The sequence below is a fragment of the Lepisma saccharinum genome, chromosome 1, assembly GCF_977018435.1.
Source record: "Lepisma saccharinum chromosome 1, izLepSacc3.1, whole genome shotgun sequence".
Classification (NCBI taxonomy): Eukaryota; Metazoa; Arthropoda; class Insecta; order Zygentoma; family Lepismatidae; genus Lepisma; species Lepisma saccharinum.
This window is the reverse complement of record NC_139229.1, coordinates 38,340,230-38,367,984: the sequence shown is the minus strand read 5'-3', so window position 1 is coordinate 38,367,984 and position 27,755 is coordinate 38,340,230. Positions and strand designations below refer to the sequence as shown.

Genomic DNA, 27,755 nt, shown 5'->3' with positions numbered 1-27,755 from the left:
CTAAAAAGATCTCCGGCAGAAATGAAGAGTATGAATTTCTCCCCATGTGGCAAGTGGAAGCGGTTTCCTAAGTTGATTATTAAGCCTTATACGATTTTTGAAAAATATGATGAATTAGTATTTACTGAATCCCATGTATTCCTTATGGGACATCAACTTCGACTTCAAGTTACGGCTCATCAAATGGGAGTTTCGACTTTTCCTTCTACTATGACATAGTTGAACGTGTCCTTTTTCCGTCCATGTACTTTTCTACGTCATCGGATGTTTGATATTCCCGAGAGAACGAATAAAATAATGGTCCCATAAGCCTAGTGCATTTCTCCTTGCCTCCTACGACCATCCTGGCAGTGTTGCCAAACCTGATGTGCATAATAGAGCCAAATTTCACCATTAATATAGCTAAAGAGGACTTTCAAGGAGCTAGCTTAACGAAGTCTGCATAAAGTGCCTACTAGGGTAATTTTAGTTGTGAGAGGGCTGGGGGTGCTGCTATTACCGTTAGCTTTAAAGTGATGGCAATTTATTCTTAGTTTTCACCGCCTAGATTTGGCGGCATCACCCATCTCAATAATCCAATGATGTTAATATAAAATCGAAAATAAAGGGTTCCCGGATAACAAAATTGTCATCTTCATCTTAGCCACAGCGCTATATATAAAAATACATGGGGAGGAAAGAAGAGGTGGGTCACTCAGCCTATAGCTATACGAATATCACGTCACGTGCAAAATGTACACTCATGGCAAAAGTTGGTATGTATGGGCCGCAGCCAGTGGTGGCATCATAGTGGGGCAGAGGACGGGTGCCACAGTTCACAGTCAAACGAATGCACGAAAGAGCCAGATCTGGCTCCAAAAGAGCGAAGTTGGCAACAGTGATCAGCAGCTGCCCCAGCGAGAAAGACCTAGGGGAAATTGCCCCTCCTCGCCTTAATAGACTGACGTAATATTGAAAACATTGTTAATATCGACGCAACAGCAATTAGCAAACCACACAAAGAATCATGTGAGCCCAACATTAATACTGATTTTAGTATAAATTTGTCTTTCTTTTTAAGTTCACTTTTTAAGTTAATATTTCACTAGAAATATTTATTTTTATCCTTTCTTTTAATGTATTATGTGCCTGATATATACTAAATAAATTTTATTTCAAAATATTTATTTTTATCCTTTCTTTTAATGTATTATGTGCCTGATATATACTAAATAAATTTTATTTCAAAATATTTATTTTTATCCTTTCTTTTAATGTATTATGTGCCTGATATATACTAAATAAATTTTATTGCAAAATTTTGCTAAGTATAGTTATGAATATTAAAGAGATTCAATTTATTTACAAATTCTCCTTCTGACAAGTCATATCTTTGTATCTACATAACAAAAAAAAATGAGTAACCCTAGTATACTTGCTTAGTTTAATTTTTAACAATTAAAAGAAATATAATAATAATTTACAGACAATAAAAGTATAAGAAATTTACATTTTGATTTTAAAAGTTTTTCTTGTAATGAATCCCACTATGGATGTGCATAATTATTTAAATACAACATATTTGAAAGTTAAGTCTGAAAGTACACCAAATATAAAATTGTATAAGTAAGAAAAACGCTGCATTGTGATTAAAATAAAATAAATGCAGGATGTCATGAACACATGGCATCAAAAGTATAAGTTTTTCAAATGGTAATTTTTTATGAATTGTAATATAGCTAATGTATAATGTAACTGTGGCCCATGCAATTATACATATATATTTCAGCACAGAAATATATTACATCTTCTACTGCACTCAAACACATATTCCGATTGTGCAGTGAATAGTCAAAAATTATAACTTATCAATTATGCTGTAAATATGTATATGCAATAACAAAAATAACAATTATATAATTTATCTTTGTTCTAGAGAAAAATTCCACTTTCTAGTTACATCTAATGAAGGATAGTTATACCTTATTTATTGAGTTTTACATACATACATACATACATTGCTGTGTATGCATGTGTACGTAGAAAATAATTTTTCTATTCTTGGTATAAACTTGTTGAAATGTCTATTGATAGTTTCTTTATACTCAAAATTATCAGTCTGAATATGGATGGTTTTCTTCAAATGGAAGGCATTTTAAGTACATGGAAGCATGCTCAGTTTGATTACAAGTCTGTGATAAAAAAATATTTTTAAGAGATTAGATTTTTTGGAAGTTCCTGCTTAACCCATTATATCTTTTGATCCTTCCGAGATGGTACTCACTAATTGTATATTTCCTAGCTAAAACAAAACACTGTGCATGGCACTAGTATTTTTTTCTTTCCATGGACTTGCTTTAAAGCTGTCTGGAGATGTTTGTTTTCTCCTGCAGGACCATAGGAGAGTCTTCTGCAGGTGGGCCACCACTAGTTACAAGCAAAGGACTGAGCACATTTCCCAATGCATATCTCAGCTTCTAAGAAGGAAAATCCAGCAAAGGGTTATATTGTGTGTTTCAGAAAGGGCACAAAAGTGATACAATATGACAGTGCCAGGAACGTGGAATCCTCTGTGTCTCACTGAATGTATTGAGTAGGGCCCTGAATGAAATGGACCACATTAGTGTGACGTCACACTTGAAACTGAGTCTACACAATCAGAAACACGTGGTTTTGCCTTATGATTACAAAGGGGTTATCTATTGCAAGGGTAACTTTTAAAACTGTGACAGAAGTCATGAAACCAAACTATGATGTGTATCGTACATCAATGTAAAGATGAGATTTTGGAGAATATGTCTATATACAACAAATATCTTACAGATGAGAATGTAAAGAATCAATAGAGTAGGAAATCGAGTAAAGCGAACGCTCCTAAAGGCATCCGATCTAGAAACGCAGCCAATGGGAGCCTCTGCTACAGTCGCGTGAGGCTGCCAGTTTCCCATCATCCATAGCAGCTGGGTGACTGTACTTGAGATCGGGTCTGCTTCGGACCAGCTTCAGCTGTGCTCGGAACTGGAATGTCTAGATTTTGTATAAAAATGCATGGTTTTCTTATTCCGGTTATTCTTTCCCTTATTCTCTGTAAGGTATGCATGATACATAGACGTATTCTCGGATGTACTATAGACATCAATTTTGTTTCATAACTGCTGTCACAATCATTAAAGATTTTCCGATGGAAAATTCTTTGCTTTTGAATAGGAGGAAAACGCGTATGAGATTTGTTTAGACTAAAAATGTGGTCCGTTGTCTGCTGTGACATCACCACTAATATGGTCCATTCCAGTGCAAAAACCTATTACTCACAGTGTCACAGATATAGATCTCTTTCTTTTCTGTCTCATACAGGGCTGTAATAATCTGTGGTGCAACAACCTGTGAGGGCAGGGCCTACCTACCGTCTGCCGGCCTCACTCCCACTTGTCGAGGTGGGAGATCATTCAACCAGTTACGGGGTGACATGTGGGACCCCAGTCATTGTTGTAGGTTTCCTTGACCAGATTACGCTATTCATTCATAGCTCCCCAATTTTCCTCAAGATGGTGGGTGGCCACCGGTCCCGTACACAGGCCAAAATCTTAGGAGAAAAGTATTAAGCCTCCACCAAGAGACTTGAACCTGCATACATCCCATGGCCACGGAGCACGACATACAGGGCTGTAGCTGTTGCCTGTGGGAAAGGGTGAAGAGAGGTCAGCAGAGCCTAAGGGGAAGCTGACATAAAAGAAAAACTTGGAAAAGAATAAATATCCCATGAAAATATCAGCTTTGCTTGCAATGCAATGCAACTGTTTCTGTGGGTCATATCAAGTTTATAAGCATTTATTCCATAAAAAAAAAAAAATTAAACACATTTCAAACGTTTTTGTTACAGGTTACGTTAGCTTAATATGGGTGACAGAACATAGTTTTGTAGTATGCATGCACTTGAGAAAAAGTGTAATCATTATGCTATGAATTTCTATTAAAATCAGCAATTTTATTTGCTTGCATTGTTAAAGGGGAAAGTTGATTCATGAAAATTGACACCACTCTCTTGTCAGTCCCAGTCCGGCCATGGTTTTGAAGTGTACAAGACACAAATATAATTTTGAAATATTATGTAGGAATAGACATTTCTCTTAATAGTAATCTTATTTCTGTTAAATACTATGTGAAGTGCCATGGAAAGTGCCCAGTGGAAGAGTGGAAGAGAACTTTCAAAGGTGAATATTTGTAGACAAATGGGTTAAGACAAATATCCATCTAAAAAATTTTCAAATTGTCACAACAATATGAAACATCTTCACATTATCAATGTCAAAAACTTCAGAAGTATTTCATTGGAATTTGTTTTAGCATTTAATGTTGATTAAACATTATCCACTTTCTATTGCTCTACTACTTATACCTAGACTAACACCAAAATAGAATAGAGTCAGAATAGAATTGTTCACCTGAAGACCAACGTTGCATACTAATGGAGAGCCAATGTCACTTTCATTCAGAGAATCATAAGCTTTTTTTAATATACTTTTTTTTAGGTAAGCTAGAAATATATATAAAACATTTAGATTTACCTCTTTGTGTGTCATTTTTATGGCTGACAATGGAAAATGAGGATATATTACACCTACAAATCATAAAAAAGCTAGAATAAGACTGAATACTAAATTTAAGTTGTTTTTAAATTTGAATGGTGTAATACTGGAAAGTTACATAAGGCCAAACTGCAGTCACTTGTTACTTAGGATGTATTTGAAAGCTGGATCACAATCAATTTAACCTATTCTGTAGTTTTTGTATGCAAAGACTGTACTAAGTAAATATAGAGCTGCATTCACCAGGCCAATGATCTGAAAGAAAAAAAAATTATGACAGGATTCCAGTATAAAAATACATCAATTAATTGAATGTAAATTCTACAGATATATAAGTTTAATTAACATATATCAAGATTGTTAATATAACAAATTATATAAATTAGATTATTTATTTGTGTAAATTGATTTCTACTGCAACATAAACATCCCAACATTGTATTTCTTTGGACAGAGTTCATCAAGCTGTAATCTATTATTATTTACTATTTTGAAACTTTTAATCTATCTTTGATCATTTGGTGCTAGAGATTTAATACAAAACTTTTCTAGCTTTAAATTTTGTTTTATCTCACAGTACATCTCTTTGATAAAGAATTAGGTTATATATGAAATAGGCAAAATATATCCCTCACTACAGTGGAACCACAAGCAAAGAAACCTGCGCAGACCCTCAACTCCTGTGCACCGTACTCCCACATGGAGGGGAGGGGGAGAGTGGACCATGCTTCCTTATGGCCCAAGCAGTGGCGATTTCTCTGGGTGTGTAAGTCGTGTGTCAACGGCCAAAGGAAAATGAAATAAAGAAGAAAGTATCTGTACTTTTATAAATTACGATTTTGAGCGTTTTTCTTCAATTGTCAGTCACGAGCGCCCGGTAGTTTTTGAACGTGGCGCAGCGCGCAGTGGTTGTCAGGCAGGCAGATCGGTCAGTGACGGGCAGGGCGTTGCGAGGAAATCCAACGTCTTACCACTGCCAAAACAAAGCATGACCGCGCATGCGCACCCTGCCACCCACCAGCATGGGTACCTTCTCAAGGTGTTGTATTTGTTCCCAACGGTTTGGCTTTCATTCGCCCCGCGTTCCGCGTTGTTTTGCTCGTGATTGTTGTGCATTATTTTTTAAACGTGTGGTGTGAAGTGACGTGATTATTTTAAGATGGAGAATAGTGAAAGTGTTGTGCAAAAGTATTTAAATAATTTATTTTCTTCGCTTTCGTATTCAGAGAAGAAACAAGTGATTGACAATAGTCGACCATGTTCGAATCTCACGATGTCAACATGTGTTAAAGGAAAAAGTTGTGCTGGAAAAGGTTTTGAGAGACATTTTCGGAAAGACCTCCATGAAATTTCAGATTGGCTTTGCGGGTGTGATGTGGTGAATAAATTTTACTGTTGGACATGTTTATTATTCTAGACTAAAAAAGATGTTGGGAATTATCAAGGGTATGCGGATTTGAATCATCTCAATACTGCAGTGAGAAAACACAGCGAGTCTGAATTGCATCTTTATAATAAAGTTTCTTTAAATTTAGTAGTTCTGTTGCCACCCCTACTAGAATTGACGTTCTTTTGGATACTCAACAAAAAGCTGAAATAGAGCTACACAATGAAAAAGTAAAAGAGAACAGGGAAATATTAAAGAGGTTGATTAACGCCGTCTGCTATTTAGCAAAGCAAGAACTGCCATTCCGAGGCCACGAGGAAAATGCAGCATCTCTAAATAAGGGCAATTACATGGAATTCCTTATTTCAAGTGCCGAGTTTGATCCCTCATTAAAATGACATTTATTAAATTCTACAGTTTTTCGCGGTACTTCGGCAGGCATTCAAAATGATTTAATAAATTCAGTTTCGGATGTTCTGAGAGATGAAATCTACAATGAAATTCAAAACACAGACTTTGTGGCTATCATGGTTGATGAAACATCAGACATTAGCAAAAAATCTCAGGTGTCAACAGTGTTACGTTTTTTCTCGGCCTCACAGAAAAAATGTCATTGAAAGATTTCTTGCATTTCATGACATGAGCGCCGATAAAACTGCAGGAGCTCTTTTTAGTCACGTGACTGAAATAATGGATGAATATAAGTGTGGGGATAAATTAATTGCCCGGACAAACGATGGCTCATTCAAGTAACTAAGTAATGAGCAGTTGATTTTTCAAATTTTACTTTTTAGAAGGATAAATGAAGGGTAAGGGGAAAAACCGGGAATGTGCATGTGCATTTTAGCGATTTTTCAATGAACGGGTCATTCTTATGTCCACAGTATTTTTTATGGGTGATAGGTAGGAGTTCCACCAACCCCTCTGGTTGCAAACTCGTGCTTTAAAAATTAATTGTATGGCGAAGTATTGAACATATTAATTTTCTCCTTACCCTTCAAATATATTAATACTTTAAATGAAGTATTTACTTCATTTAAAATAATTTATGAAATTTAATGTTTTTCTAAATATTTATAAATTTACACCAAAAGGGTACGGAGAAAATTTGTAATATTGGTTCACAGAAATGAGAGGGGGAGGGGTTAACATTCCTTCTTTGCCAACGCCTGAAGTTCAGGGTCAGGAGACGCCACTGGGCCCAAGCTGAACGAAAGAAGGGAAAGCTGTGCGGGGACTTTTCGTCCAAGATTTTTTTTTCCTTGTGGTCGCTCTATACCAAGAGTGTATCCAGATCAGGTATATATGAGGTGCATATGCTCATCTGAATTGTGATAATTTACTATTGTTTATATTTCATTGATGGGAATTAAAACATCTGTCGGACAGTGAGCTTCAGTGTTTAGCTTCAGAGCAAAGTTTTGCTACATGGGCATTGCTAATTTGCTAATTCATCAAGCCTCTCCTGGAAATTCATCAAAATTAGAAAAAAGGAATAACTGGGGCATGGAGGATGTAAGACATTAATTCACTATTATAAAGTTAAGACAGTATTGTAAGATAGCATTGTAGTAATGCCATTGTCTTACAATCAAGAGAATCCCACTGGAGCAATATAGTGGTTCAGGTTTCACTTTAAACTGTAGGTCCAGTACAGTCCTAATTAGCATATCCAAGCATAAAATGGACTTCAAACAAACTTTGACAAACATGTTTCAAAGTCAATTCTAGAGGGTAAATTAAAAAAATGTTATATCATGATTGGTGATGTGATGTGCCAATGGCTGTTACACTTCCGTTATATCTGGTTGATATTTTTGTACAAGGTGCATTCCAAAAATAACCAGAAAAGTAGTATAAAAAGTCTAAAATACGATTGTAATTGTTATATGTTTGATCTTGTGAAGGCATTGGTAAGCTATTCAAAGCTGGGGCTGGCACGCCTGCCTCATGCATGGGATGCTGGGAAACAGTTACACAAGATGTCATGAGATTTTTGTTGAGTGAAGGTGTGAAACCGATAGAAATTCATCGCCGCATGACAGTTCAGTATGGTGACAACTAACTGTATGAGTCGATCACAAGTGTACGAGTGGGCTGAGAAGTTCAAACGGGGCATAATCAGTATTGAAGATTATCCGCATCCAGGTCGCTCTGTCACTGCAGTCATGGAAAGCAACATTGCTCAAGTGGAGGACTTGATACAGGAAACTGGCATATTACTGTAAGTGAAATTGCTTCCCAGTTAGAGATAACTGTAGGATCAGCCCACCATATCAGTCATGATATACTGAGGTTCAGGAAAGTGTGCGCAAGGTGGGTTCCGAAACATTTGACACCGGAAATTTAGGAGAGACATGTTGATGTGTGCAGAGAGCTTTTGCGCTGTTATGAAGCTGACGGTGATGCATTTGTTCATCGTATTGTCACTGGAGAAAATTGTGTTCATTTCTATGAACCAGAACGTAAGAGGACAACAATGGAATGGCGACATCCTTCGTCTCCCAGACCAAAGAAAGTGCATGCTCAACAGAGTGCTGGAAAGGTCATGTTAAGTTTGTTTTGGAACTACAAGGGGCCAATTCTTGAACATTACATGCCCAGAGGTCATATGTACACAGTACCACCTACTCCAAGTTTTTGTGTGAAAAACTGTAACCAGACATTCTGCAGAGATGTCGTGGTCTGGTGTCCACTGGTGTGCTTTTGCTCCATGACAGTGTGAGACCACACACTGCCAGCATCACATTGTCTGCCATCGAGGACCTAAAGTTTGAGTGCTTACCCCACCCTCCATATTTGCCCGATTTCCACACCTTTGGCCCACTGAAAAATGGACTAAGTGAATCGAGGTTCCAGAATGACGACCAAGTCCAGTCAGCGGTGCATGAGTGGTTACGCATGCGTCCAAAATATTTTTTTTCCTGTGGAATCAGTTCCCTTATCAAGTGCCGGTGTAGGAGCATTGAACTAGGGGGTCTATGTTGAAACAAAGTACTGTAGTTCTTTTGGTGCTTGTAATAAATATTTGTTACAACAAATTTCCAGTTATATATTGAATGAGCCTTGTAAGTTGCACTTTCTGCTGGTTTTCAGATCAACAGAATTAATAATATAACAACAACCACCCACGTTACAAGAACACATTCAAGGCCGGCCTACCTACTGACTGCAGGCCTCACTCCTGCCTGATTCTACTCACTCACTGACCCGAGGTGGTAGATCATCCAACCAGTTATGAGGTGACGTGTGGTCAGCACAATGAACCCCCAGTCATTCTTGTAGCTTTTCATGGCTGGGTTATGCTACTCATTTGTAGCTACCCAATTTCCTCACGATCGGGGATGGCCACTGGTCCCATACACTGGCCGAAATCTCAGGAGAGAAGTAGTTGTTATGCTTTCCCAAGGAGACTCGAACCTGCACGTGTCCTGTAGCCGGAGCTCAAAGCATAACGTCTTAGACTGCATGGCCACAGTGTGGGACATCGATAGAATTTACTATTTTTATTTTTTGTTGTTTCCTTAATAGTGTCCAATTATAAGAGGGCTCAAAATATCGTCTGATAAGGTCTAGGGGGCTATTGATTTATAGTCAGTGTGCTCCTGGTGATGTGTAACATATAACTATGATTGTGGGACTGGAGTCTTAACTGATGGAATACAGAACAGTCTGTTGATACCATAAGTAGACAGTGTGATGTCTTACAGCAACACCTGTTGACAGGTGCTAGAGTGAAAAATTGTCCTCTAACACACAAAAGCAAATTATTCCAAATCTAAACACTGGGAACCCAAGAATTGTAATCCTCATCTATTTTGTCAATTCATCACCCATTGTTATTAATGACCTACAAAAAAACAAAAAAAAAACCTTTAGATCTTGCCACAAAAATTCTTGGTTTCAGTTCCAGACCAGAGCATGGGTGTTCCTTCTGAGTGTCCCTTCATCAATTTCAATTAATCATTGAGAGTAGCCAAAAAGTAGAAGAAAAACAATAATTTAAAAGATAAAAAAAATTTCATACAGGAATAACCAGACCAAAATAAGAATTGTAGAAGAGATGTCATACAAATGAAAGGTTGAGGGGAGGGGAAAAGCTAGGAAGTGTGGATAAATCACTGTCTTAAGTACATAAACAGCAACAAAAGAAATATGCAATTACAATTTAAGGCAAAAATGAAAGAAGATAGAATTTCAAACACAATGATGTCCTTGCACTGATATGCGTCTGAAAAAGTAGGTATTTGACCATGTGGTCCTATATATATGCATATTTACTTGCTTCCAAAGAAGCAACATCAGGTTCTTGATTGTAATTTTAAAGTATTTTTCTTCCTATCTTAATGGGGTACTTATGGGGGTTATTCCTAAGTAAACAAAAAATAATCGATCAGACAATTCGATTATAGATGGCGGAGAAAGAACTTCTGGTTTGGGCAATTTTCCAATGTCAACAAGTGGAATACAAATCGTCACCGAGCTTATTTTCTTATAAAAAAATCGGATACAAAATTGATCACTTGAAATTCTTTAGTGATATAGAAAAACAAAGGTACCTAGAAAAGATTGGCAATTTCCCGGATCCTTTGAATGAAGATTTACGGGAAAATAGTAGTATTTTCCAAGACAATGTTGATCTTCTACCAACAGTTTTGTGTTAAGACTTGTGCATGTTGAAATAAAGCTTGCATAAATTATAAACATTGAAATACTTCAATTTTACAAAAGTAAAATGTATAGTTTTCGATATTGTGTGGTCAAACACAGCCCCTTTAATTTTATCATATGGCTTGTTAGAGAGAGCGTTGTCAGAATTTTTTTTAGGGGGTAAAGGCCAGTAATAAAAGTAGAATAGTAGAAATAATAATAACAATTACAACTGTTATAAATGTTACACAATAAATAATTAGTAAACTAATGAAATAAACAAATTTTATTCGAAATTTGTTATTATTTATTTATTAATGTTATTTGAGTGCATATCCAGCACAACAGTTACAATACTTAAATGCACAGTTATTGTATTTTATTATTAACTTTTGCAAGTGTCGTTCAAGAAAAGACTTTAGAAGAAGGTAAAAAAAATACTAATAAAGTTTACAAATTACATTGAAATTATTAAGTTATAATTTTTGCAATTCTGGATGATTTTGAACAGTTTCAAGTTTTTATATATAGTCAACACATGTGCGACATGGAAAAATATTTTCGGCAGTCCCAATTAGCCTTACTGTGCATAAAGTGGACTTAAAACACCAATTCAATCAATCAACGTAAAATATTTTCATTTGAATTACTCCAGTGATGTAGTGTCGACTATAGAGCCTATTCCCTCGTGTTGTAACCAAATGACACACAATGATTGTCGCCTTTTCTTAAGAACTGCCCTTGCACCTTTGAACTCCATGTTATTCCATTCAAACCCGAAGAAAAGTTCCCACCCGTGCCAAGGAAGCACAGAAATGTAAACATCCGGTGAATAGCCCCCATAATACATAGTGACCAGAAATTTTGGAAGTAAAAGAGGGACATCTAATGCATTACTTATAAAATAATACATTATTTTCAGAGGTACGAAAAGAAACTATAACTATAACTTCAATTCATTAATAGATATCAAGCTTAAAAATTCAGCGAACTATATTAATATTAAAATGTCATGCATACATACATACTAGTGCATGAATACATACAAAATTTTGATGATCAGCATCTAAAATTGATATGTCAATATCATGAATCTGTACCAATGATCGAATCCTAACATTTCTGTTCATGTAAATGACCAACAATAACCTATAGCAACCACTTTGCTTCTAAATAATATTTTCATGAAATGGGAAATTTAAAATAAATTTCTCTGCCCTAGTATTTTTGTGGGACAGAGGGACGTCTATACTAATAGCAGAACTGTCCCACCTAAAGTAGGATGTCCGGTCACTTTACTCATACAACATTCAAGATATACATCTGAAGATATTTGATATGTGACCAACTGCCATTCAGAATATTTTTGACAAATGAAACATGTGAATTTGAAAGCACTGACTATCACTAAGAAAGAAGAAGCTCGAAATTGTAAGAGGGGTGACCCTCTCCGAAAATGCTAAAATGTCAATCTCTCCTCCATGTATTGCATTTAGCAGACTAGTGAGGCTACGGCGTTTGGACTCGCAGCCAGTATAATCCTCCATGTTGTATCATTCCTATATGTCCTTTCATCCATCTCATATCATCACCATTCATCTGCATCTTCGTGATTACACATAAGTGACAGAAAAGTGAAGTAAAATAAACTAAATCAAGTATCAATCAATCAATCCAAGCTGTAAGTAAATTTTGAGTGTACTCAAACAACAAATTTATCTTGAATTGTTTAATCATGAGTGATATGGCAGTTGATATCATACTAAACTGTGTAACTTATAAGGCATTTGATTAAATTCAACTAGGGTGAAGTATCGTTCCCCATGTGTGCTCTATTTTCACCACTGCATGTTACACACTTTAGATAAATGCAAGCATTAAATTTTCATTAATTATTCCTCAATGCACCCTCAAAATAAAACTAACTCACCGAAGAAAATATCTTAATTCCAAAACCTCTCTCATAAACAGAGTACCCATAGTTTCTTCTAGAGTATTCTGCCATCAAGAACAAGGAAGCAAGTAAATAAAAAAGGGTTTGAGGTATAAGTAACACTAAAACCTACAAGGGAAGAGAAACAAAACATAGACAGTAAGTAATAACATTATAGTGCTTTTTCTTATTTTTATATCTACAACATTTCTTTCTTCAAGAAAGAGAAAGCACCTGGTGATGTTCCAAATGAATTTTGATATTGACGCTCAAACTTGTTTCACATTTATTCACAGATATCGTTAAAGTGATAGAAATTTGTCCTTTGTTCTTATTTTTTGCACAATTTATATTTAATAATATTAAGAATGAAACAAATCAGCATATTTCAGTAAAAATTATTAATCCACAGCTTCGTTAAGCCTGCTGCTGAGCTTTTATTTATGGAAATTGCCTTAATTTAATATTTACATAAATGGCAAAGAATATTTATTTATGTGGTTAAATAGATGTTATTTTCTTTATAAGGAGAAATTATTTCGGGGCATTCCAGCATTGCACATATGTGACATTTAAACATAAAATATAAGGGTCGAGTCATGCATTTGGATTAAAATATTCATAATGAACTGATTTCATAGAATTGTATGCAGTACTTTGTTGTGTCTTCGAACAAATTAAAGAAAAAAACTGAGTATGATGACATAGCCCATGCATGAAAAGGATTCACAGAAATGTGTTACATGTATGACACTTCATAAAACAATAGCAAATTTTGTAAACCTTAATGCAATTAAAAAGAATTATAATTTCCTGATTGATTCATTTTGTTATTTTGGAGCAAGACCACTTCTCACGGAATGCCCCTTTAGAAAGTTTTAGCTTATAATGGAAATAATTATGTATTTTGACCAACATTTGTAACTTTTCCATTCTCCCAGTGCTCAAAATGAGGGGAGGGGGATGCAAGGGATAGCATCCCCGGCTAGCAAAATTTTTGCAAAGCATCCCCCCAGCTGTCCCATTGTCACCATCTTAAACCATAGGAGCATCCACCCGCCAACTTCAAGGCTCGAACAAACATTCCCCACCTAATATTTTTCACTTCAAGAGCTGCATCTTCATAAATCATTAAGAATAAGAAATTATTTTACAGAGATTGTTGCTTATAAATGAACACACTGAACAAAAGTATCAACATTTACCAGAAGCTTGATTCTATTGGGTGGAACGTCTGTAACTTGTGCACATATTTGAATACCTAATTACGTGTGGAGTATGGAATTACATGCTTGGTTCATGAGAGAATAACAATGGAATTTCAAAATGATAAATTATAAACTACACGCATTTTTCCACGTGAATCTTTTCTTGTATTGGTTTTCAGTACGCAATAAAATACTCGAACTACAGCATCTTTAAAGTTTGAAGCATATTATTTATGAACATAAACAGATGCAAACTTTTCTTGAAGAAAGATATTCAATACATGATCAGCTTTAGCACTCAAATGATATAGCCTTAATCAAATTTGCTCATACACAACAATGCTGTTTTCTAACAGCTATATGAATCAGATTTATAAACTTTACAATCTTGTAAGTTCAAAACATGTTACTGACATAACCAACCAGTTGAGAGCCAAAGATATCCCAGGCAACCATTAAGCACACATTACAATTTGTCTCACAGCAAGAACACTTACCGAAGCAGCTAAATATGGTTCGTAGTACCTACGGTTATAACCATCACGTTTATTGACCTCAATGAGAAGAGTGAGGGATGCAGCGAGATAAAGAGCGAAGGCTACCCCATGGTATATGAGTTCCTGAAAAAGAGATATTTGGTGCTGGGTTCAGAGCTAAAAGCAAGATTCCTTGTAATCCAGAGCACCATTGCCTCTGGCTGCTTCAAGCAAAGTAGCTAAGCAAATGCTTAAACAAAGTGGTAAGATTATGTAAGCAGCAAAGAAAAATAAAGTGATGTGACATCAGGGTGTGTACAGCCGCCATGTTTGCAGTGAATTTTATTTGTCGTTTGCAAGAAAATATCCAGCACGTAGCGTTCATTACATATGCAAGTTTGTTTTAAATCACAAAGAATGTCTGTGCTAGTATCTTCCGCTCGCCAGGTTGAAATTCTGTATGCTTGCAAAAACTGGCCTCAATCATGGCTGCTCGAAGCCACAATGCAACAGTTTGTGAAGTAGGTGAAACACATCTATTGTTCCATAGCTGTAACAGCATGACCACTAAAAAAATTGTTGGGTCAATATTAATTCCGGGCCTCCGGTCTGAGAAATTTGTAGCTTTGCTAATATACATACATCCATCCTCCTTTAATAACTCCATCCCTTTTCCAATTGTTGCAATTCCATTGTTAAGTTGGGGTGCATGGGGGACACTTTCTCAAGATACTGAAATGTCAACCTCATTTCCTCCATTTCAACTTCTATGAAATGTGAACAGTTACCATATACATTATGGTACTTACAAGCTTCCAATTCCAAATGAGGAACCTTAACCCAGTGGTTCCCAAAGTGTGCACCATGGTGCCCTGGGGCACCACGAAATGTTTTAATATTTTCACTGAAATGACATTTATTCCAAATGTGTGCTTATTTAGTACATTTTACACACAAAATGTTTCTGAATTTGAAATATGTGTTTATTTTTTTACTTAAGGCAAGCAACCTATCCACATTAACTGAGCATTGCAAGTGTTATATAGGCCTATATTCTGACTTGGGCACTGCAGAAAAATCTTGAAACACTACTAAGGGCACCATGAAACGAAAAAGTTTGTGAACCCCTGCCTTAACCCCTTCAGATCAGAGACCATATTTTTCGACTTTTAGCTGTCAAATTATATTTTTCTAGTACTTTTGAACATGAATGAAGTAAAGTACATGGTCAAAAAATTTTCCTTCATCTTGATTTGTGGATATGCTATGTATCATATGAAGGGCTCAGGGGTAAAACATGGTGATATTTTGGTCATCATTGAGTTACAAAATAGAGAGAGCCATCCTTCAAATGTTTGTGTGAAATTGCCATGTCATGCAATATTAAGCTAATATTAATGCCCCAAAAGGTTTTTCAGTTTTAAGAAAAATATACAGAACATCCATCCACTCCTTTGTGTTTGGAGCAGGAGACAAATTACCCCCTTACTCCTCCTCCCCCTCCCTCCACAGCCCCAAGTAGACATTGCAAAATGATAAGATATAAATATTACCTTCTTAAACATTCGTATTGAACTGTTAGTCCATAAAAATACTGAACCATCATTACACCACAAGTTTCTCACACTGAATTATTCAATAACATTGTGCAGTGTTGCATGAGACAGTTCCATTAATTATGAAGAAATGTTAAAATAATAATAAAATAACCCATGGTGCAACAGCCTAGAGAGGGGGTGAGGGTGGCATATGTACTGGCTGCCGGCTGCACTTCCACCTGCCGAGATGGTAGATCAGCCAACCAGTTACAGGGTGATGTGTGGTCAGCATTACAAACCCCCAGTCATTGTATCCATGACAAGGTTACACTACTCATTCATAGCTCCCCAATTTCCTCACGAAGGGATGGTGGGTGGCCACCAGTCCTGTACAAAGGCCGAAAACTCTGGAGAAAAGTTGTTACACTTCCTCCAGGAGTTTCAAGTGTCCAATGCATGACACCTTACATCGCACAGCCATGGTGCAAGACATGAAGAAATGTTGAAAAATGAAAATTATATATAATTGTTGATCAAGCATTGTTGAGATTTGTAAAACTACATTAGCATACTGTGGGAGTGAGGACACCAGAGGGTAAGTAGGAGGAGATGGATGAGACCCCTTTACTGTCTCCTGTAAAAAGAACTATTAAAAATATGAAAGTAATCGGAATTGATTTTTCTAAACATGGAAATGAGTATATTTTTTTCCTTCAAGCTGCCTAAAAAAGTAGACGTAGGTTCTACATGTAGGATGAAATTATATATAAATTAAGCATGATAATGTAAACAACAGGAGGAGGAACTGCAATACAGTATTCTGCAGAATTAAGTTTTTAAATAATAATAAATCTTTTTTGTTATGTCTAGAAAGCTAGATAGAAAGTTAGTATATTACTTGTGTAAAAAAAGAAAGTAAAATAAAGTGCTCCTTTGTGCTTAGCACCATGCCATGAAGGTGTATAGGGGGTGTGGGGGTAATGCTCCACACTTTCTTGATCCGGTCGTGAGTGGGGGTGATGTGATCAGCATCATGCCCCTGACCGCCTTTACCCCCCAGGGTTTCCCCCAGGTACCCATGGCATTCGACACTGGGTGGGCACCGGGACCACTTCCAATGTTAGAAAAGTTCCCGGATTTGAACCAGCCGGGGATCGAACCCGGGACCTTTAGCATGGTAGTCAGACACGTTACCGACTGAGCCACCGCGGCCATAAAAAAAAATGCATAATTGTCATTATTGCTGTAGTTTACTTCAACCTTGATTAAAGCTCAAAGGCAGTACATCAAGCATTTGGGAGCTTTATAAAGCATGATAGAAAGAAAATAGGATTTAAAATCAGTACCATTTCAGAAAAACAAAATCACAGCAGTGTCTACACATGTATGTACATTAGAGTGCTGCATCGAGGCCTTCTTGCTCGACCGTCTAATAGTTCACACGGATGATACTAGATTGCTTATGGAATTGACAGATTCTTTGCTCAAGCGAATAATGCTCAAGCAGGCAAATGATCTGTATATGCTTGAAGCCCAGCAGTTCACATGTAACTAATTTGCCTGTGGTACTAGGCCTTCAAATATGGATCGTGAAGTGAAAGATGCAGTGAAATTGAAACTTAAGTGAACATAGTCATCATCTCCATGTTAAAATGTAATTTACTCTATCTTACCAATACATAGCAACATATGAAAAGGAAATAGATGATTGATTATGGGTTGAGACTACCAGGATGGATTTTTACATGTATATTTGTAGGATTATTGTCACATTGAAATTATATTTGATTCAATATATTCGAGTGTGGGAGATTCGATTGTTGTATAAGTGAGCAAAAGTGGTCCCATGCAGTACTCTAATGTATACACATTAGTTCCCATATGTTATATATGATTATTATACAGGTAAATGAGAGTAAAATGTTGAAGGAATAACTTGAGAATGATGTATTCAATTATTAAATGCAATATAAAATCTGCACTACTAACCAAACCACCCTACGTGGTTGGGTGCAGTAAACATGAAACAAAGTTTCATATTTCCATGTCGCCACTCCTGTTATTGTCTGGTTAATTTTGCAGGACCACTGCTTTAACACAGGTTGTGGCATCTAGGACAGAGATGGTAACACATCATCATCATCATCTCTATCATAGATGCAACAACCTTCGTTACTAAAGGTAGTGGTACTTTCAAATTAATCAGATATCAAAAGCAGCAATGTGGAAACACGGAACTTTATCTACATAGTAAATCATCCTTCACAACTGGTTTCTCAAATAGTTTATTCTTGATTTCTTAAAACTAAAGCTATTAAATTTCAAGCTGTGTTCAACAATTCCTATAATATAAACACAGTAAAGAAGTTTCAATTGTATTACTATGCAATATTATATATATCACCAATGATTTAAGAAAATCACAATAAAGCTAGAAATATTGTACCTATTAACTGATATATGGCCATATTTTCTTGATGAAATTGACAAAATTGTGAAACCTTAGAAGAGCTAAGGAGAAATTAAATTATTATAACAAAGGGAGTTAACAATTATATTAAAAATTAGCTGACAAAAATGCTAAAAATAAGATAAAATACTTACAAATATGGTTTTTGGCAAAACGGATGCTGTTGATATTGAGATAAGACAGGATAACAGAAGACAGAATGTTGTGATGAGGCATGTCACTGATATCAATAGAAAGAACAGAATTGATGTTTGATCGAAGACTCTGCGATATTCAGTGACATAGTAGCTCACAATACCAACACACACAATGCCAAGTGCCTGGAAGAGAATAAATAAATAAATAACATCACAAATAACGAGTACATGTGCAGGGTTTAAGAACAGGGACAGCAACTGATCCATAGCATTATAAGTAAATAAAGTACCCTGGCAAAACTGCTGTGTTTCCTGAAAAATTGTCATGTCATCACGGTTTGAATTGATTTTTGTTATTTAGCATTGCTTTTCTGCCACTTTTGGCTAATTCATATTATGAGAATGAGTGACGATATGATGAAATTGATGGAGGGACACTCACAATAATAATAATAATAATGATAATACAATAAAACTGCTGGGATTCGAACTCTGAACCCTTGGTATTGTAGTATGCTGTAATAACCACTCCACCACGAAGATCGGCTAAAAGTCTAGATTTGAAATACTGGAATTAGTTTTGCATCCTCTTCCGTTCATTAAAAGTGCTCAAATTCAGCATATGAATAAATACATACACATACATTCTAAAGCACAGAGTATGAAGCTGTAATCATTGCAAGGTTAATTGTATGAATCCAGTATATTGTTATCCAGGAGCATAGTCAAATTTAAATGTTGCTGCCCCTAGGCCAATGGCGCCCTCCCAATGCCTTTCCGTGAAGTAGTTGAGGATTGTGGATGTGCTAGATCAATAGAAAAACTTATCTCTCCCTTACACCCGCCTCTACAAAAACTGACATATCTAAATGCAGTTTACAGCGCCAACTTATAAGCCTGTGGGGCTCAAGCCCGCTCAATAATTTGCCTGTTATGTTATTTTAGAAATTTGAAGACCACATGCTTGAAAAAAAAAATGTTTCATCATCAAACACAAAGCAGCGTTGTGGTTCTGAATTAGGTGAAGGGCTAGTAGGAAGAAAATGGCGTTAGAAAATTAGATCAATAGTTACACATATTAGAAAATGGGGTTTCTAACAAAACACACTAAAATGTATCTAATTTTCTCTATTACCCCATTATCTTCCTACTAACCCTTCACCTATAATTCATCCAACCACTGCTGATCCAAAGAAGTCTTACACCTTAATTTCTGACTGACAAAAGCTCATCCGAAAATTCAAAATAGACATTAAATGGCAGTAATCTTTAAATAGGCACTCATGACTAGAATAGGCAAAAACAACCACTACAAAATTCACAAATTCCTCTGACATGGCCTGAAATGATTTTTAAATGTAAAACCATACATTTTCTGGCAAAGAAACAAAACAAGACATTTTAGAGCAAATCCTCAGCCTAATTATGACATATATTATTGCATAAAATTATAAGACAAATATATCTACGAGATCAGACCAACAAATGTTTTTCATAAGTTGGCGCTACTTTTTATATATATATATATCAACAAATTTTGCATCACTCTTAGAATTAAGATAGAGCTAAAAGCATGCATAACTTTGGGCATAATTTTGGGGAGCAGAATCGAACTTGGGACTTAGGGGAAGGGTCCCAAGCCCCGGACACTAATGAGAAAAACAGCTGGTCTGGAAAACCATTACATTTTAATAGATGATAAACAACATAGTGAAGGACAATAGTATACCACACAGTTATACTACCTTGTGCACCCAGAAACTATGAACAGAGAGGTACAGCACACATGAAATTGGATGTTCCGTAATGTCTCGAATACGAAACTGGGGACGTAGCCCCGGACAGTTTATTTGTTTGTTTGTTGCTATCCTCATGTCTGAATACATACGTCAAAATAGTAGTAGGGGTTGCTGGGATGAATTTCTGCACATGCCTCATGAGCCCAGCCCTTGCAGGTGGCACACTGAATACAATCTTCTTCGAATTCCTCTCCACAGATTAAACACGTTGTCCTACAGCCTGAAGTTGCCTGTTCCATACTTGTGCGCTCCTCGTAATCTAAACGTCGTCCCTTATAATTTAGCGCAGTATTTTGTTTCCTAAATTCCTGCACGTGTTTTGTTTGTCCAAAAGTTGATTTTTATATGGAGTGGAAGTAAGTACTTCACTTCTCTGGGATTTACGTTTTCTCGAAACAAGTCTTCGCATCGATGCATCTGGAAGTGGTGAAAGTTTCTGAAGAATAGACGAAACATTCTTAGTTGATTCGCCTTGGCTCACATCCCGTCCTGCTGCAGGCTGAACACCAGAGGTGGAAGCTTGGGAGGTAGTCTGAACACCAGAGGTGGAAGCTTGGGAGGTAGTCTGAACACCAGAGGTGGAAGCTTGGGAGGTAGTCTGACCACGAGAGGTGGAAGCTTTGGGGTTAGCGCTTTCTTCATAGCCTTCTCGCCCAAGGCACCTCTGTTTGTAGTTCGTGACATCGTACCAGCAAATAATTTAAAACTATTTTACGATTTGTTCGTATGCTCATTTGGTTTTATATAAACAATAACAATTAGGCCTACATAGGACACTATAATGCCATTCTAAGAACATTCAGTGCTGTCTGGGGCTAGGTGCCAAACGTGTGTCCGGGGCTAGGGGCGACGTATGTACCCACAAACAATGCTACTAACTGTTTCCATAGGAATAAATTTCACCTTTGCAGCATACATCAACACACAACACATCCCTACCTTACTATTTACCATAATGATAACGTAAATTACTTACCAGTAAGTTCACTACGAACAATGACAATTCGTTTCCCGCCACAACAAATTTTCCACTTTCGGCAAAAAAGCACACTCCTACTTATTGCAACGCTCCACTCGGAGTGAAAGCCACATGCTTCTTACTATGGCGTGTACGCTGTTAGTCGCTACTACCGATAACAGACAGCTTCTGCCAACTGTCGCGAATAGGTAGAAATAGGTGGTGTCCGCGGCTGAGTGCCGTCCGGGGCTAGGGATCCTTCCCCTACTTACGGGGTGCAGAATCGAGAATCGTAAACTCCTCAGTTCCCAGGACTACCCCCTAACTTGTAAATTTTAATAAATCTGAATTTGGGAAGGGCGAGTGCTCCCTTTGCCACTGCCAAGTTACGCCTATACATACAAGTAAGTAGAAAAGGTGTAATAAGGGGTAAAGAGAGGAACGAGTCAAGCATGCATATATGAAAGGGAGAGGAGCATGGGCGTCAGCAGAAATTTTTGCAGGGGGAGTGTGCTCAACCAATTGAAAGTTGAATAGTAGAAATAATTATTATTACCGCGGTTATAAATGTTATTGTACAATAATAAATATTATAAACTTATGAAAAGAAGCAAATTTTAATCAAAATTTATTATTATTAGCCTAAATGGGGAGGGACTTAGTTAGGTACTCGCTCCAGAAGACGAGAATATCTAGCACAACTGTTGTTTTCGATTATTATTATTATTATTATTTATATTTCATACAGTTAGTGTGCTGAAATTCACAGTTTTTTAAAAACTGTTAAGAAAAAGCTTTAAAATTAGGGGGGAAATTTTACTCAAACCTAAACCTATATATTTTTAGAATTTCGAGAATTGTGGAATCATTTATTCTTTGTATTAAATGGTAGAATATGAAAATATAACCTGGTTTAGTAAACTTCCACGGTAGCTCAGTCATCAGGGCGTCTGACTACCTGGGTTCGATCCCCGGCGGAGGAGAACCGGGATTTTTTCCACCTGTTCAAGCGGCTCCGGCGTTCACCCAGGGTCGTATAAAGTGGGTACCTGGAGAAAAATCTGGGGGGGGGTAAAGGCGGCCAGGGGCGTGGTGCTGGTCACAGACGTACTTGCTGAGGTTCCATCTTCTCATTCTTCGCCTTGTAATCAAGTGGTCCCGGGTTCGATACGTGGTGGAGCCACACAGTGGTTTCGGATTCCACTTTAAACTGTAGGTCCAGTTCCGATTAGCCTTACTGTGCACAAAGTGGACTTAAAACCCCTAACCAACTCAACTCAATCTTCTATTTCAGGGGAAAAGTAAATCACACTCTTTGCATAGAAATACCGTAGTGGTACATGTAGTATTTACACGTATGCCTAGAGAGATGATAGTAAGTGTAGTTTTTATGGAGTATTTTTTATTTTTATTATGAATAATATGTCTGATATTATTTCGCTAAATGGTGGCTTAGGAAAAGAAAATAATATAATTATTGTATTTTTTGTAACATAAAAGATTCGTGGCTAAAAGTACTTTGATGGAACGGAACAGAATTCAACATATTACATAGAGATTTACCTTTCGGTATGACTGTAAAATATGTCATTGGCAAAATTTCACGGTACTGAAGTATCAAGTAATAGCATTTTGCTGGTATTAGTAGCACCCCGAAAATTTGAAGCCGCAATCTGTAGCCCCCCACCCCACACTTATTTCAGGCTGGCGCCGTAACTGTTGGCTGGTAAAAATAATACCAGCGTAAAGTTACGGAAATTTGCGAAGGAGACTGGAAGTATGTTTATGGACGTTTCCATGCTAGCTACGAAAACCTGGACTTGCGAGAGGCGGAAAACCGAATTCTAAAAATATCTCCCTCTCAAAAGGGAGTCGCGCTTGACTCGCCACACCCACGTGCCACCTAGTTTCTAGGGATGGAGGAACGGGAGCAAGTCGTTTTTCAGACAAAAACGAGGCCATCGACCCCAAGAAATAATTTTGCGCGCATGCGCGATAACCTCCTCGATCAACTTCCGCCCCCGTCCAATCTCCAAGATGTATCCGTTGAATGCTCTCGGACTGTGACGAATCTCAGATGAAGAGAATGGAAAAACGATAATGCCAAATTATTGGCAAAGTTAGGTTTGCTAAATAAATAATCAAAAAGGGGGACAATCTGCAATCATGCCTCTATAAAATTTATTAGATTTCATGTGATTTTGTTTATTTAACGTCGCATTTCCTCCACATTTGGCTAATCACGACAATGAGAATGATAGACTATGATTAAATGGACGAAGGGACACTCAAAAAGAACACTCATGCCGGATTGGAAGCCCGGTATCGTAGCACGCTGTAATCGGGCACGTATCTGAAAATATATTTCGAGGGGGTCCGAACAAGTGTCTCAAAATAATAATATAGTATTAATTAAAGTTAATTAATATTATATTTTCATTACATGAATAGATAAAAAACAGGTTAAGGATATTGATGTAACAGCACGTATTCATTATCTACCTTACGTACAGCTAAGGTCGGAAAGAAGTGTAAAAAAACAAACAACCGCACTGGCAATGATATTAATGTCAAATAGATAAAGAATTGAATACTGAATATCCAGGAAAAGGATGTTAGATCCAGTTGAAGAAAAATAAAGCTCTTGGCAATATTTTATGCATATTATTGTAAGTAGTAACATATCTTGTATACATCATCTTTGATACTGTCATTCAAAGCCGTGTGATCCCAATATAATATTGCCTTCCAATTAGCTCGGCTGAAATAAATAATCCTCGATTAAACAAGTATATTTTCATTATTTAATTTTATTTTATTAATATTTAATTATAATACTTAGTATCGATGGATGGGGCACGGACCCCATGACCCCCCTTAAATACATCCTTGGCTGTGATAACCACTCCGCCACGGATATCGGCTCAACAATATTGAGCCTGGGAGTTGAACCTGTGAACTTGAAGGGTGATTTCGAAAGTCGACCACTTAACGCGTTCGGCTACAATAAAATATGTTTGATTGAGTGAGTTAGTATTTTAAGTCCACTTTATGCACATTGAGGATAATCGGGACTGGGCCTACAGTTTAAAATGGAACCCACCAAACTACGACGTGCCTCCACCGGGTATCGAACCCGGGACCCATAGATTACAAGGCGACGACGCTACCACTCCGCCATCGGGGAGGCACTCGATAAAATATGAGAATGACTGTCCATTTCAGTGTACATAATGGTTTGACACATTAAAAAATAAAGAAAAACACATTATATAAGATACTAATATGATGAATCGAGTAAAAATGTTCAAGAATATTATTATAAAATATAATAATAATTACTATTATTATAACTAACAACGACCAGATTCCTTCCCCATTCTATTTTATGAACTTAAAACCAACTGTACTTACCAGTTCTAACAGCTTGAGTAATCCTGGAAGCGACTTCAGGTATCCCGTGTTGATCAAGATTGCAGATGTCGTTGTTGTCGTCGTCGTACGTGTCACTGTCACACTGTGAGACATCTTGACTTCTCACTCTCTCCACCCTACAGACCTAAATAATATAGATTAGAGATCCGTCTTAAATAAAATAGGGGTTAAATGTACAGTGGGACCCATGAGTATTACCGTGCAAATTGTCCATGACTATTTTCATTAATTTTTCTCTTACATCCCATGTGTTTTTAAGCAATGGATTTTTATGTATGCTGCTTGCAGAAGTTGTCAACAGCTTGTTTTGAGTTTTCTTTAACTCTTGAAGCTCTTATTGGGTCAAATAAAGAGCATGAACATGGTGATGGACAATTTGCAAGGTAATACTCATGGATCCCACTGTACATGACCAGTGATTCTATTAAGTACTAGGTTAAGTTTTTATTCATATTCTCCCATATAATTCACATAATAAATGGTTCCAGAGTTTCCAAAAAAAAAAAAAATTTTTATGTGACATATCAGACAGCATAATTTTTATGCCTAAAATTTCCCCCTAACTGGACCTTCAGTTTGAGTGGTTTGATTTGGTTTATTTTACTTCACTTTTCTGCCACTTGTGGCTAATCGCGAAGCTAAGGATGAGTGATATGGAGAAGGGGTACTCACAAACAACACCCAAGCCGGGATTCGTACCCATGGTCCCTGTTAAGATGAATAAATATAACACAATCCTCACGCATGTACTTCAAGCTGCAATTCTCAAAGATGAATCTTGAGCAATTCAGAAATGATAGACATGCCACGGGCAAGTCTGTCAGTGCCATTCCAAAGGAAGGGGGTAGGTGTTATAAAACTTCCTCCATTTTTGGTTAAACATCTCTCAAAGAAATAATTTCAAATGCTGATAAATATGGCAAAATATAGTGCAGGCTAAGAAAAAATAGGACATAACACACACCCCTCCTTTCGAAAATCATGAGCATGCCACTGACATCTGTACATTTTGCAACTACAACCTCCGGGATTGGGAAAGGTTTTACCAACGTAACGTTCGTTACTGTTCTCTTTCACTTTCTGCTCTTGTTTGGCGGATTACGAAAACTCTACGGCCGAATTTCCTTGAAGTATTGATTATGGCGCCTTCTAGTGAGCAGTGAATATGTCCAGTACAGTCAAAGTTTTGTTTTTAAGTTATTTAAGATCCTGACACAAGGCGACAGCTTTATGCTATCAAGAGCCCCAATTTCCACCCGGTGGTCGAAAGAAAGATTCAAATATTAATATTTGAAAATATTCAAATGAACAGAGAAAGAACTAAAAAGAAAGAAAGGGATTAAGATAGGAATGAAAAAAGAACAGAGAGAGAGCGATAGCGAGAGAGACCTCTCGCTCGAACGAAACTGTCTAGCAACGCCAGAGCTCACCAATTCCCTGTTACAATATGCTACATTGGTTTCCTCTTGATTAAGCCGATACATTGTACAGGGTGTACCAAAAGTCCCATTACCCCCCTTTGAATTGTAGACAAACCTGCAAAATGTTATTTTAACAGCATGCATATGATGAGAGGATGGTATACCATTAAATCAGACCAATGACCACCATTTACTCCAGAGGATCTGTGTGCACACCGCCATTTTTATGGCACAGTATTATTCGCCTCCAGGTGCGATGTGAAATCCTCCGTAACGTGGCTGGCGTGAGGGAAGCAAACGCACTGCGAACAGCTTCTTGAAGTTCCCCAGTTGTCTGATAACGATTATGGGCGACTTTGTTTGATGTGTCCCCATAGCGCATTATCACAAGATGTCAGATTTGGACTTTGGGGTGGTCATTTTAGAGGTGCTGGTAAATTTGGCGATCCTCGTCCAATCCATTTGTCTCTGAACACATCATTGAGGTATTCTCTTAAAATGGCTACCTGAAATCCAGATCTGACATCTTATGTTACGGAGGATTTCATATCGCAGCTGGAGGCGAATAATACTGTGCCATGAAAATGGCGGTGTGCACACAGATCCTCTGGAGTAAATGGTGGTCATTGGTCTGATTTAATGGTATACCATCTTCATATCATACGCATGCTGTTAAAATAACATTTTGCTGTTTTGTGTACAATTCAAAGGGGGGGGGGTAATGGGACTTTTGGTACACCCTGTACAGAAGAAATTGAATAATAAAAGCTCAAGAAAGTGAAGATAGAATCATAAACTCCCAACATCTCTGCTAATGCTCAACGTGCAAAATGTCACGCATACTCATTTTAGTATGTGACTATAAGACGCTTTGCAAATAGGAGAAGTCAAGTGTAAACATACTTGATAAGACTTGCTTCACATTTGCGGTACGCGTCATTTTCCGCTAATCAGATGCTTCTATTCACCCGCCTGGAATCGTCATTTGACATCTCTTTAAAAACAACCCGCTAACAAGGGTTGTGGGAGTTCCCAGTGCCACACATACCGCCACGGGAATCTGTGGCTCAAAATAAACTCTTCGTTACCAAGAATAATAAAAAAAAATGCCTCCAGCGAACAAGAAATAAGCATGAGGTAACGTTTAACACTCGTGTAGGTGTTCCGGCAAAGGTTCCCCTCCCATTTTAACTACTGACCTACTTCCTGCAATTTGTTTTCAATTTACTGTAAAATCGTGCACAGAAGGGTTAAAATAGTGGAAATTCCACTGCCAGAGAACGAACGAGAAGGAAAACTCTTCCGATCAGTCACCGGAAACTTTGATTGCGTACGCCCTAAAGCGGAAACAAGATAAAGTCATAAGGGAGGGGTTGTGAAGCGATCATGCTTTGACCGTTAGCAGTTCGTTGCTCTGATTGGGCATCACAGAATACTATCTATAAAAAGTTATCAACGTGTTTTTTTCCTAGTGTTTTCATTAAGTCAATATTGACAAGATGTATAAATCACACAGCAAATGCACAATAAAAATTGGAATAAGGATAACATATTTTTAAACTTAGTGCAAGATTTTTGCATGCAGGTGTCAATAACAACTATTAAAAGAATGGAAAAGGTATTAAAAAGAGTGAGAAATCAACTTACCCGTTACGATTACTGAGGACGAAATTTCCTTGCACTTACAGCGCCTGCCACAGAACGTAAACACTGGCTGGCCGCAGTTTGTCGGTCTTCGAAATGTTACTCACTCCTCTAGCCGCCGCGTAATCTTATGG

At 37.1% G+C, this 27,755-nt stretch overlaps 1 protein-coding gene across 2 annotated transcripts; it reads right to left on the bottom strand.

The window, feature by feature from the left end:
• Nucleotides 1–1,224: 1,224 nt before the first annotated feature.
• On the bottom strand, nt 1,225–27,755 carry LOC145994713 (protein singles bar). Of its 2 annotated transcripts, none has more exons than XM_083130915.1 (5): nt 27,625–27,755; nt 24,536–24,680; nt 18,362–18,547; nt 14,241–14,363; nt 1,225–4,820 (listed from the first exon to the last, which is right to left on the bottom strand). In XM_083130915.1, exons 2-5 carry the CDS (start codon nt 24,647–24,649, stop codon nt 4,746–4,748), a joined length of 498 nt encoding a protein of 165 aa, XP_082987041.1. In that variant the 5' UTR covers nt 24,650–24,680; nt 27,625–27,755; the 3' UTR covers nt 1,225–4,745. The 2 variants fall into 2 exon arrangements, with proteins under 2 accessions (XP_082987041.1, XP_082987032.1); XM_083130906.1 differs by lacking the exon at nt 14,241–14,363 and adding an exon at nt 12,533–12,664.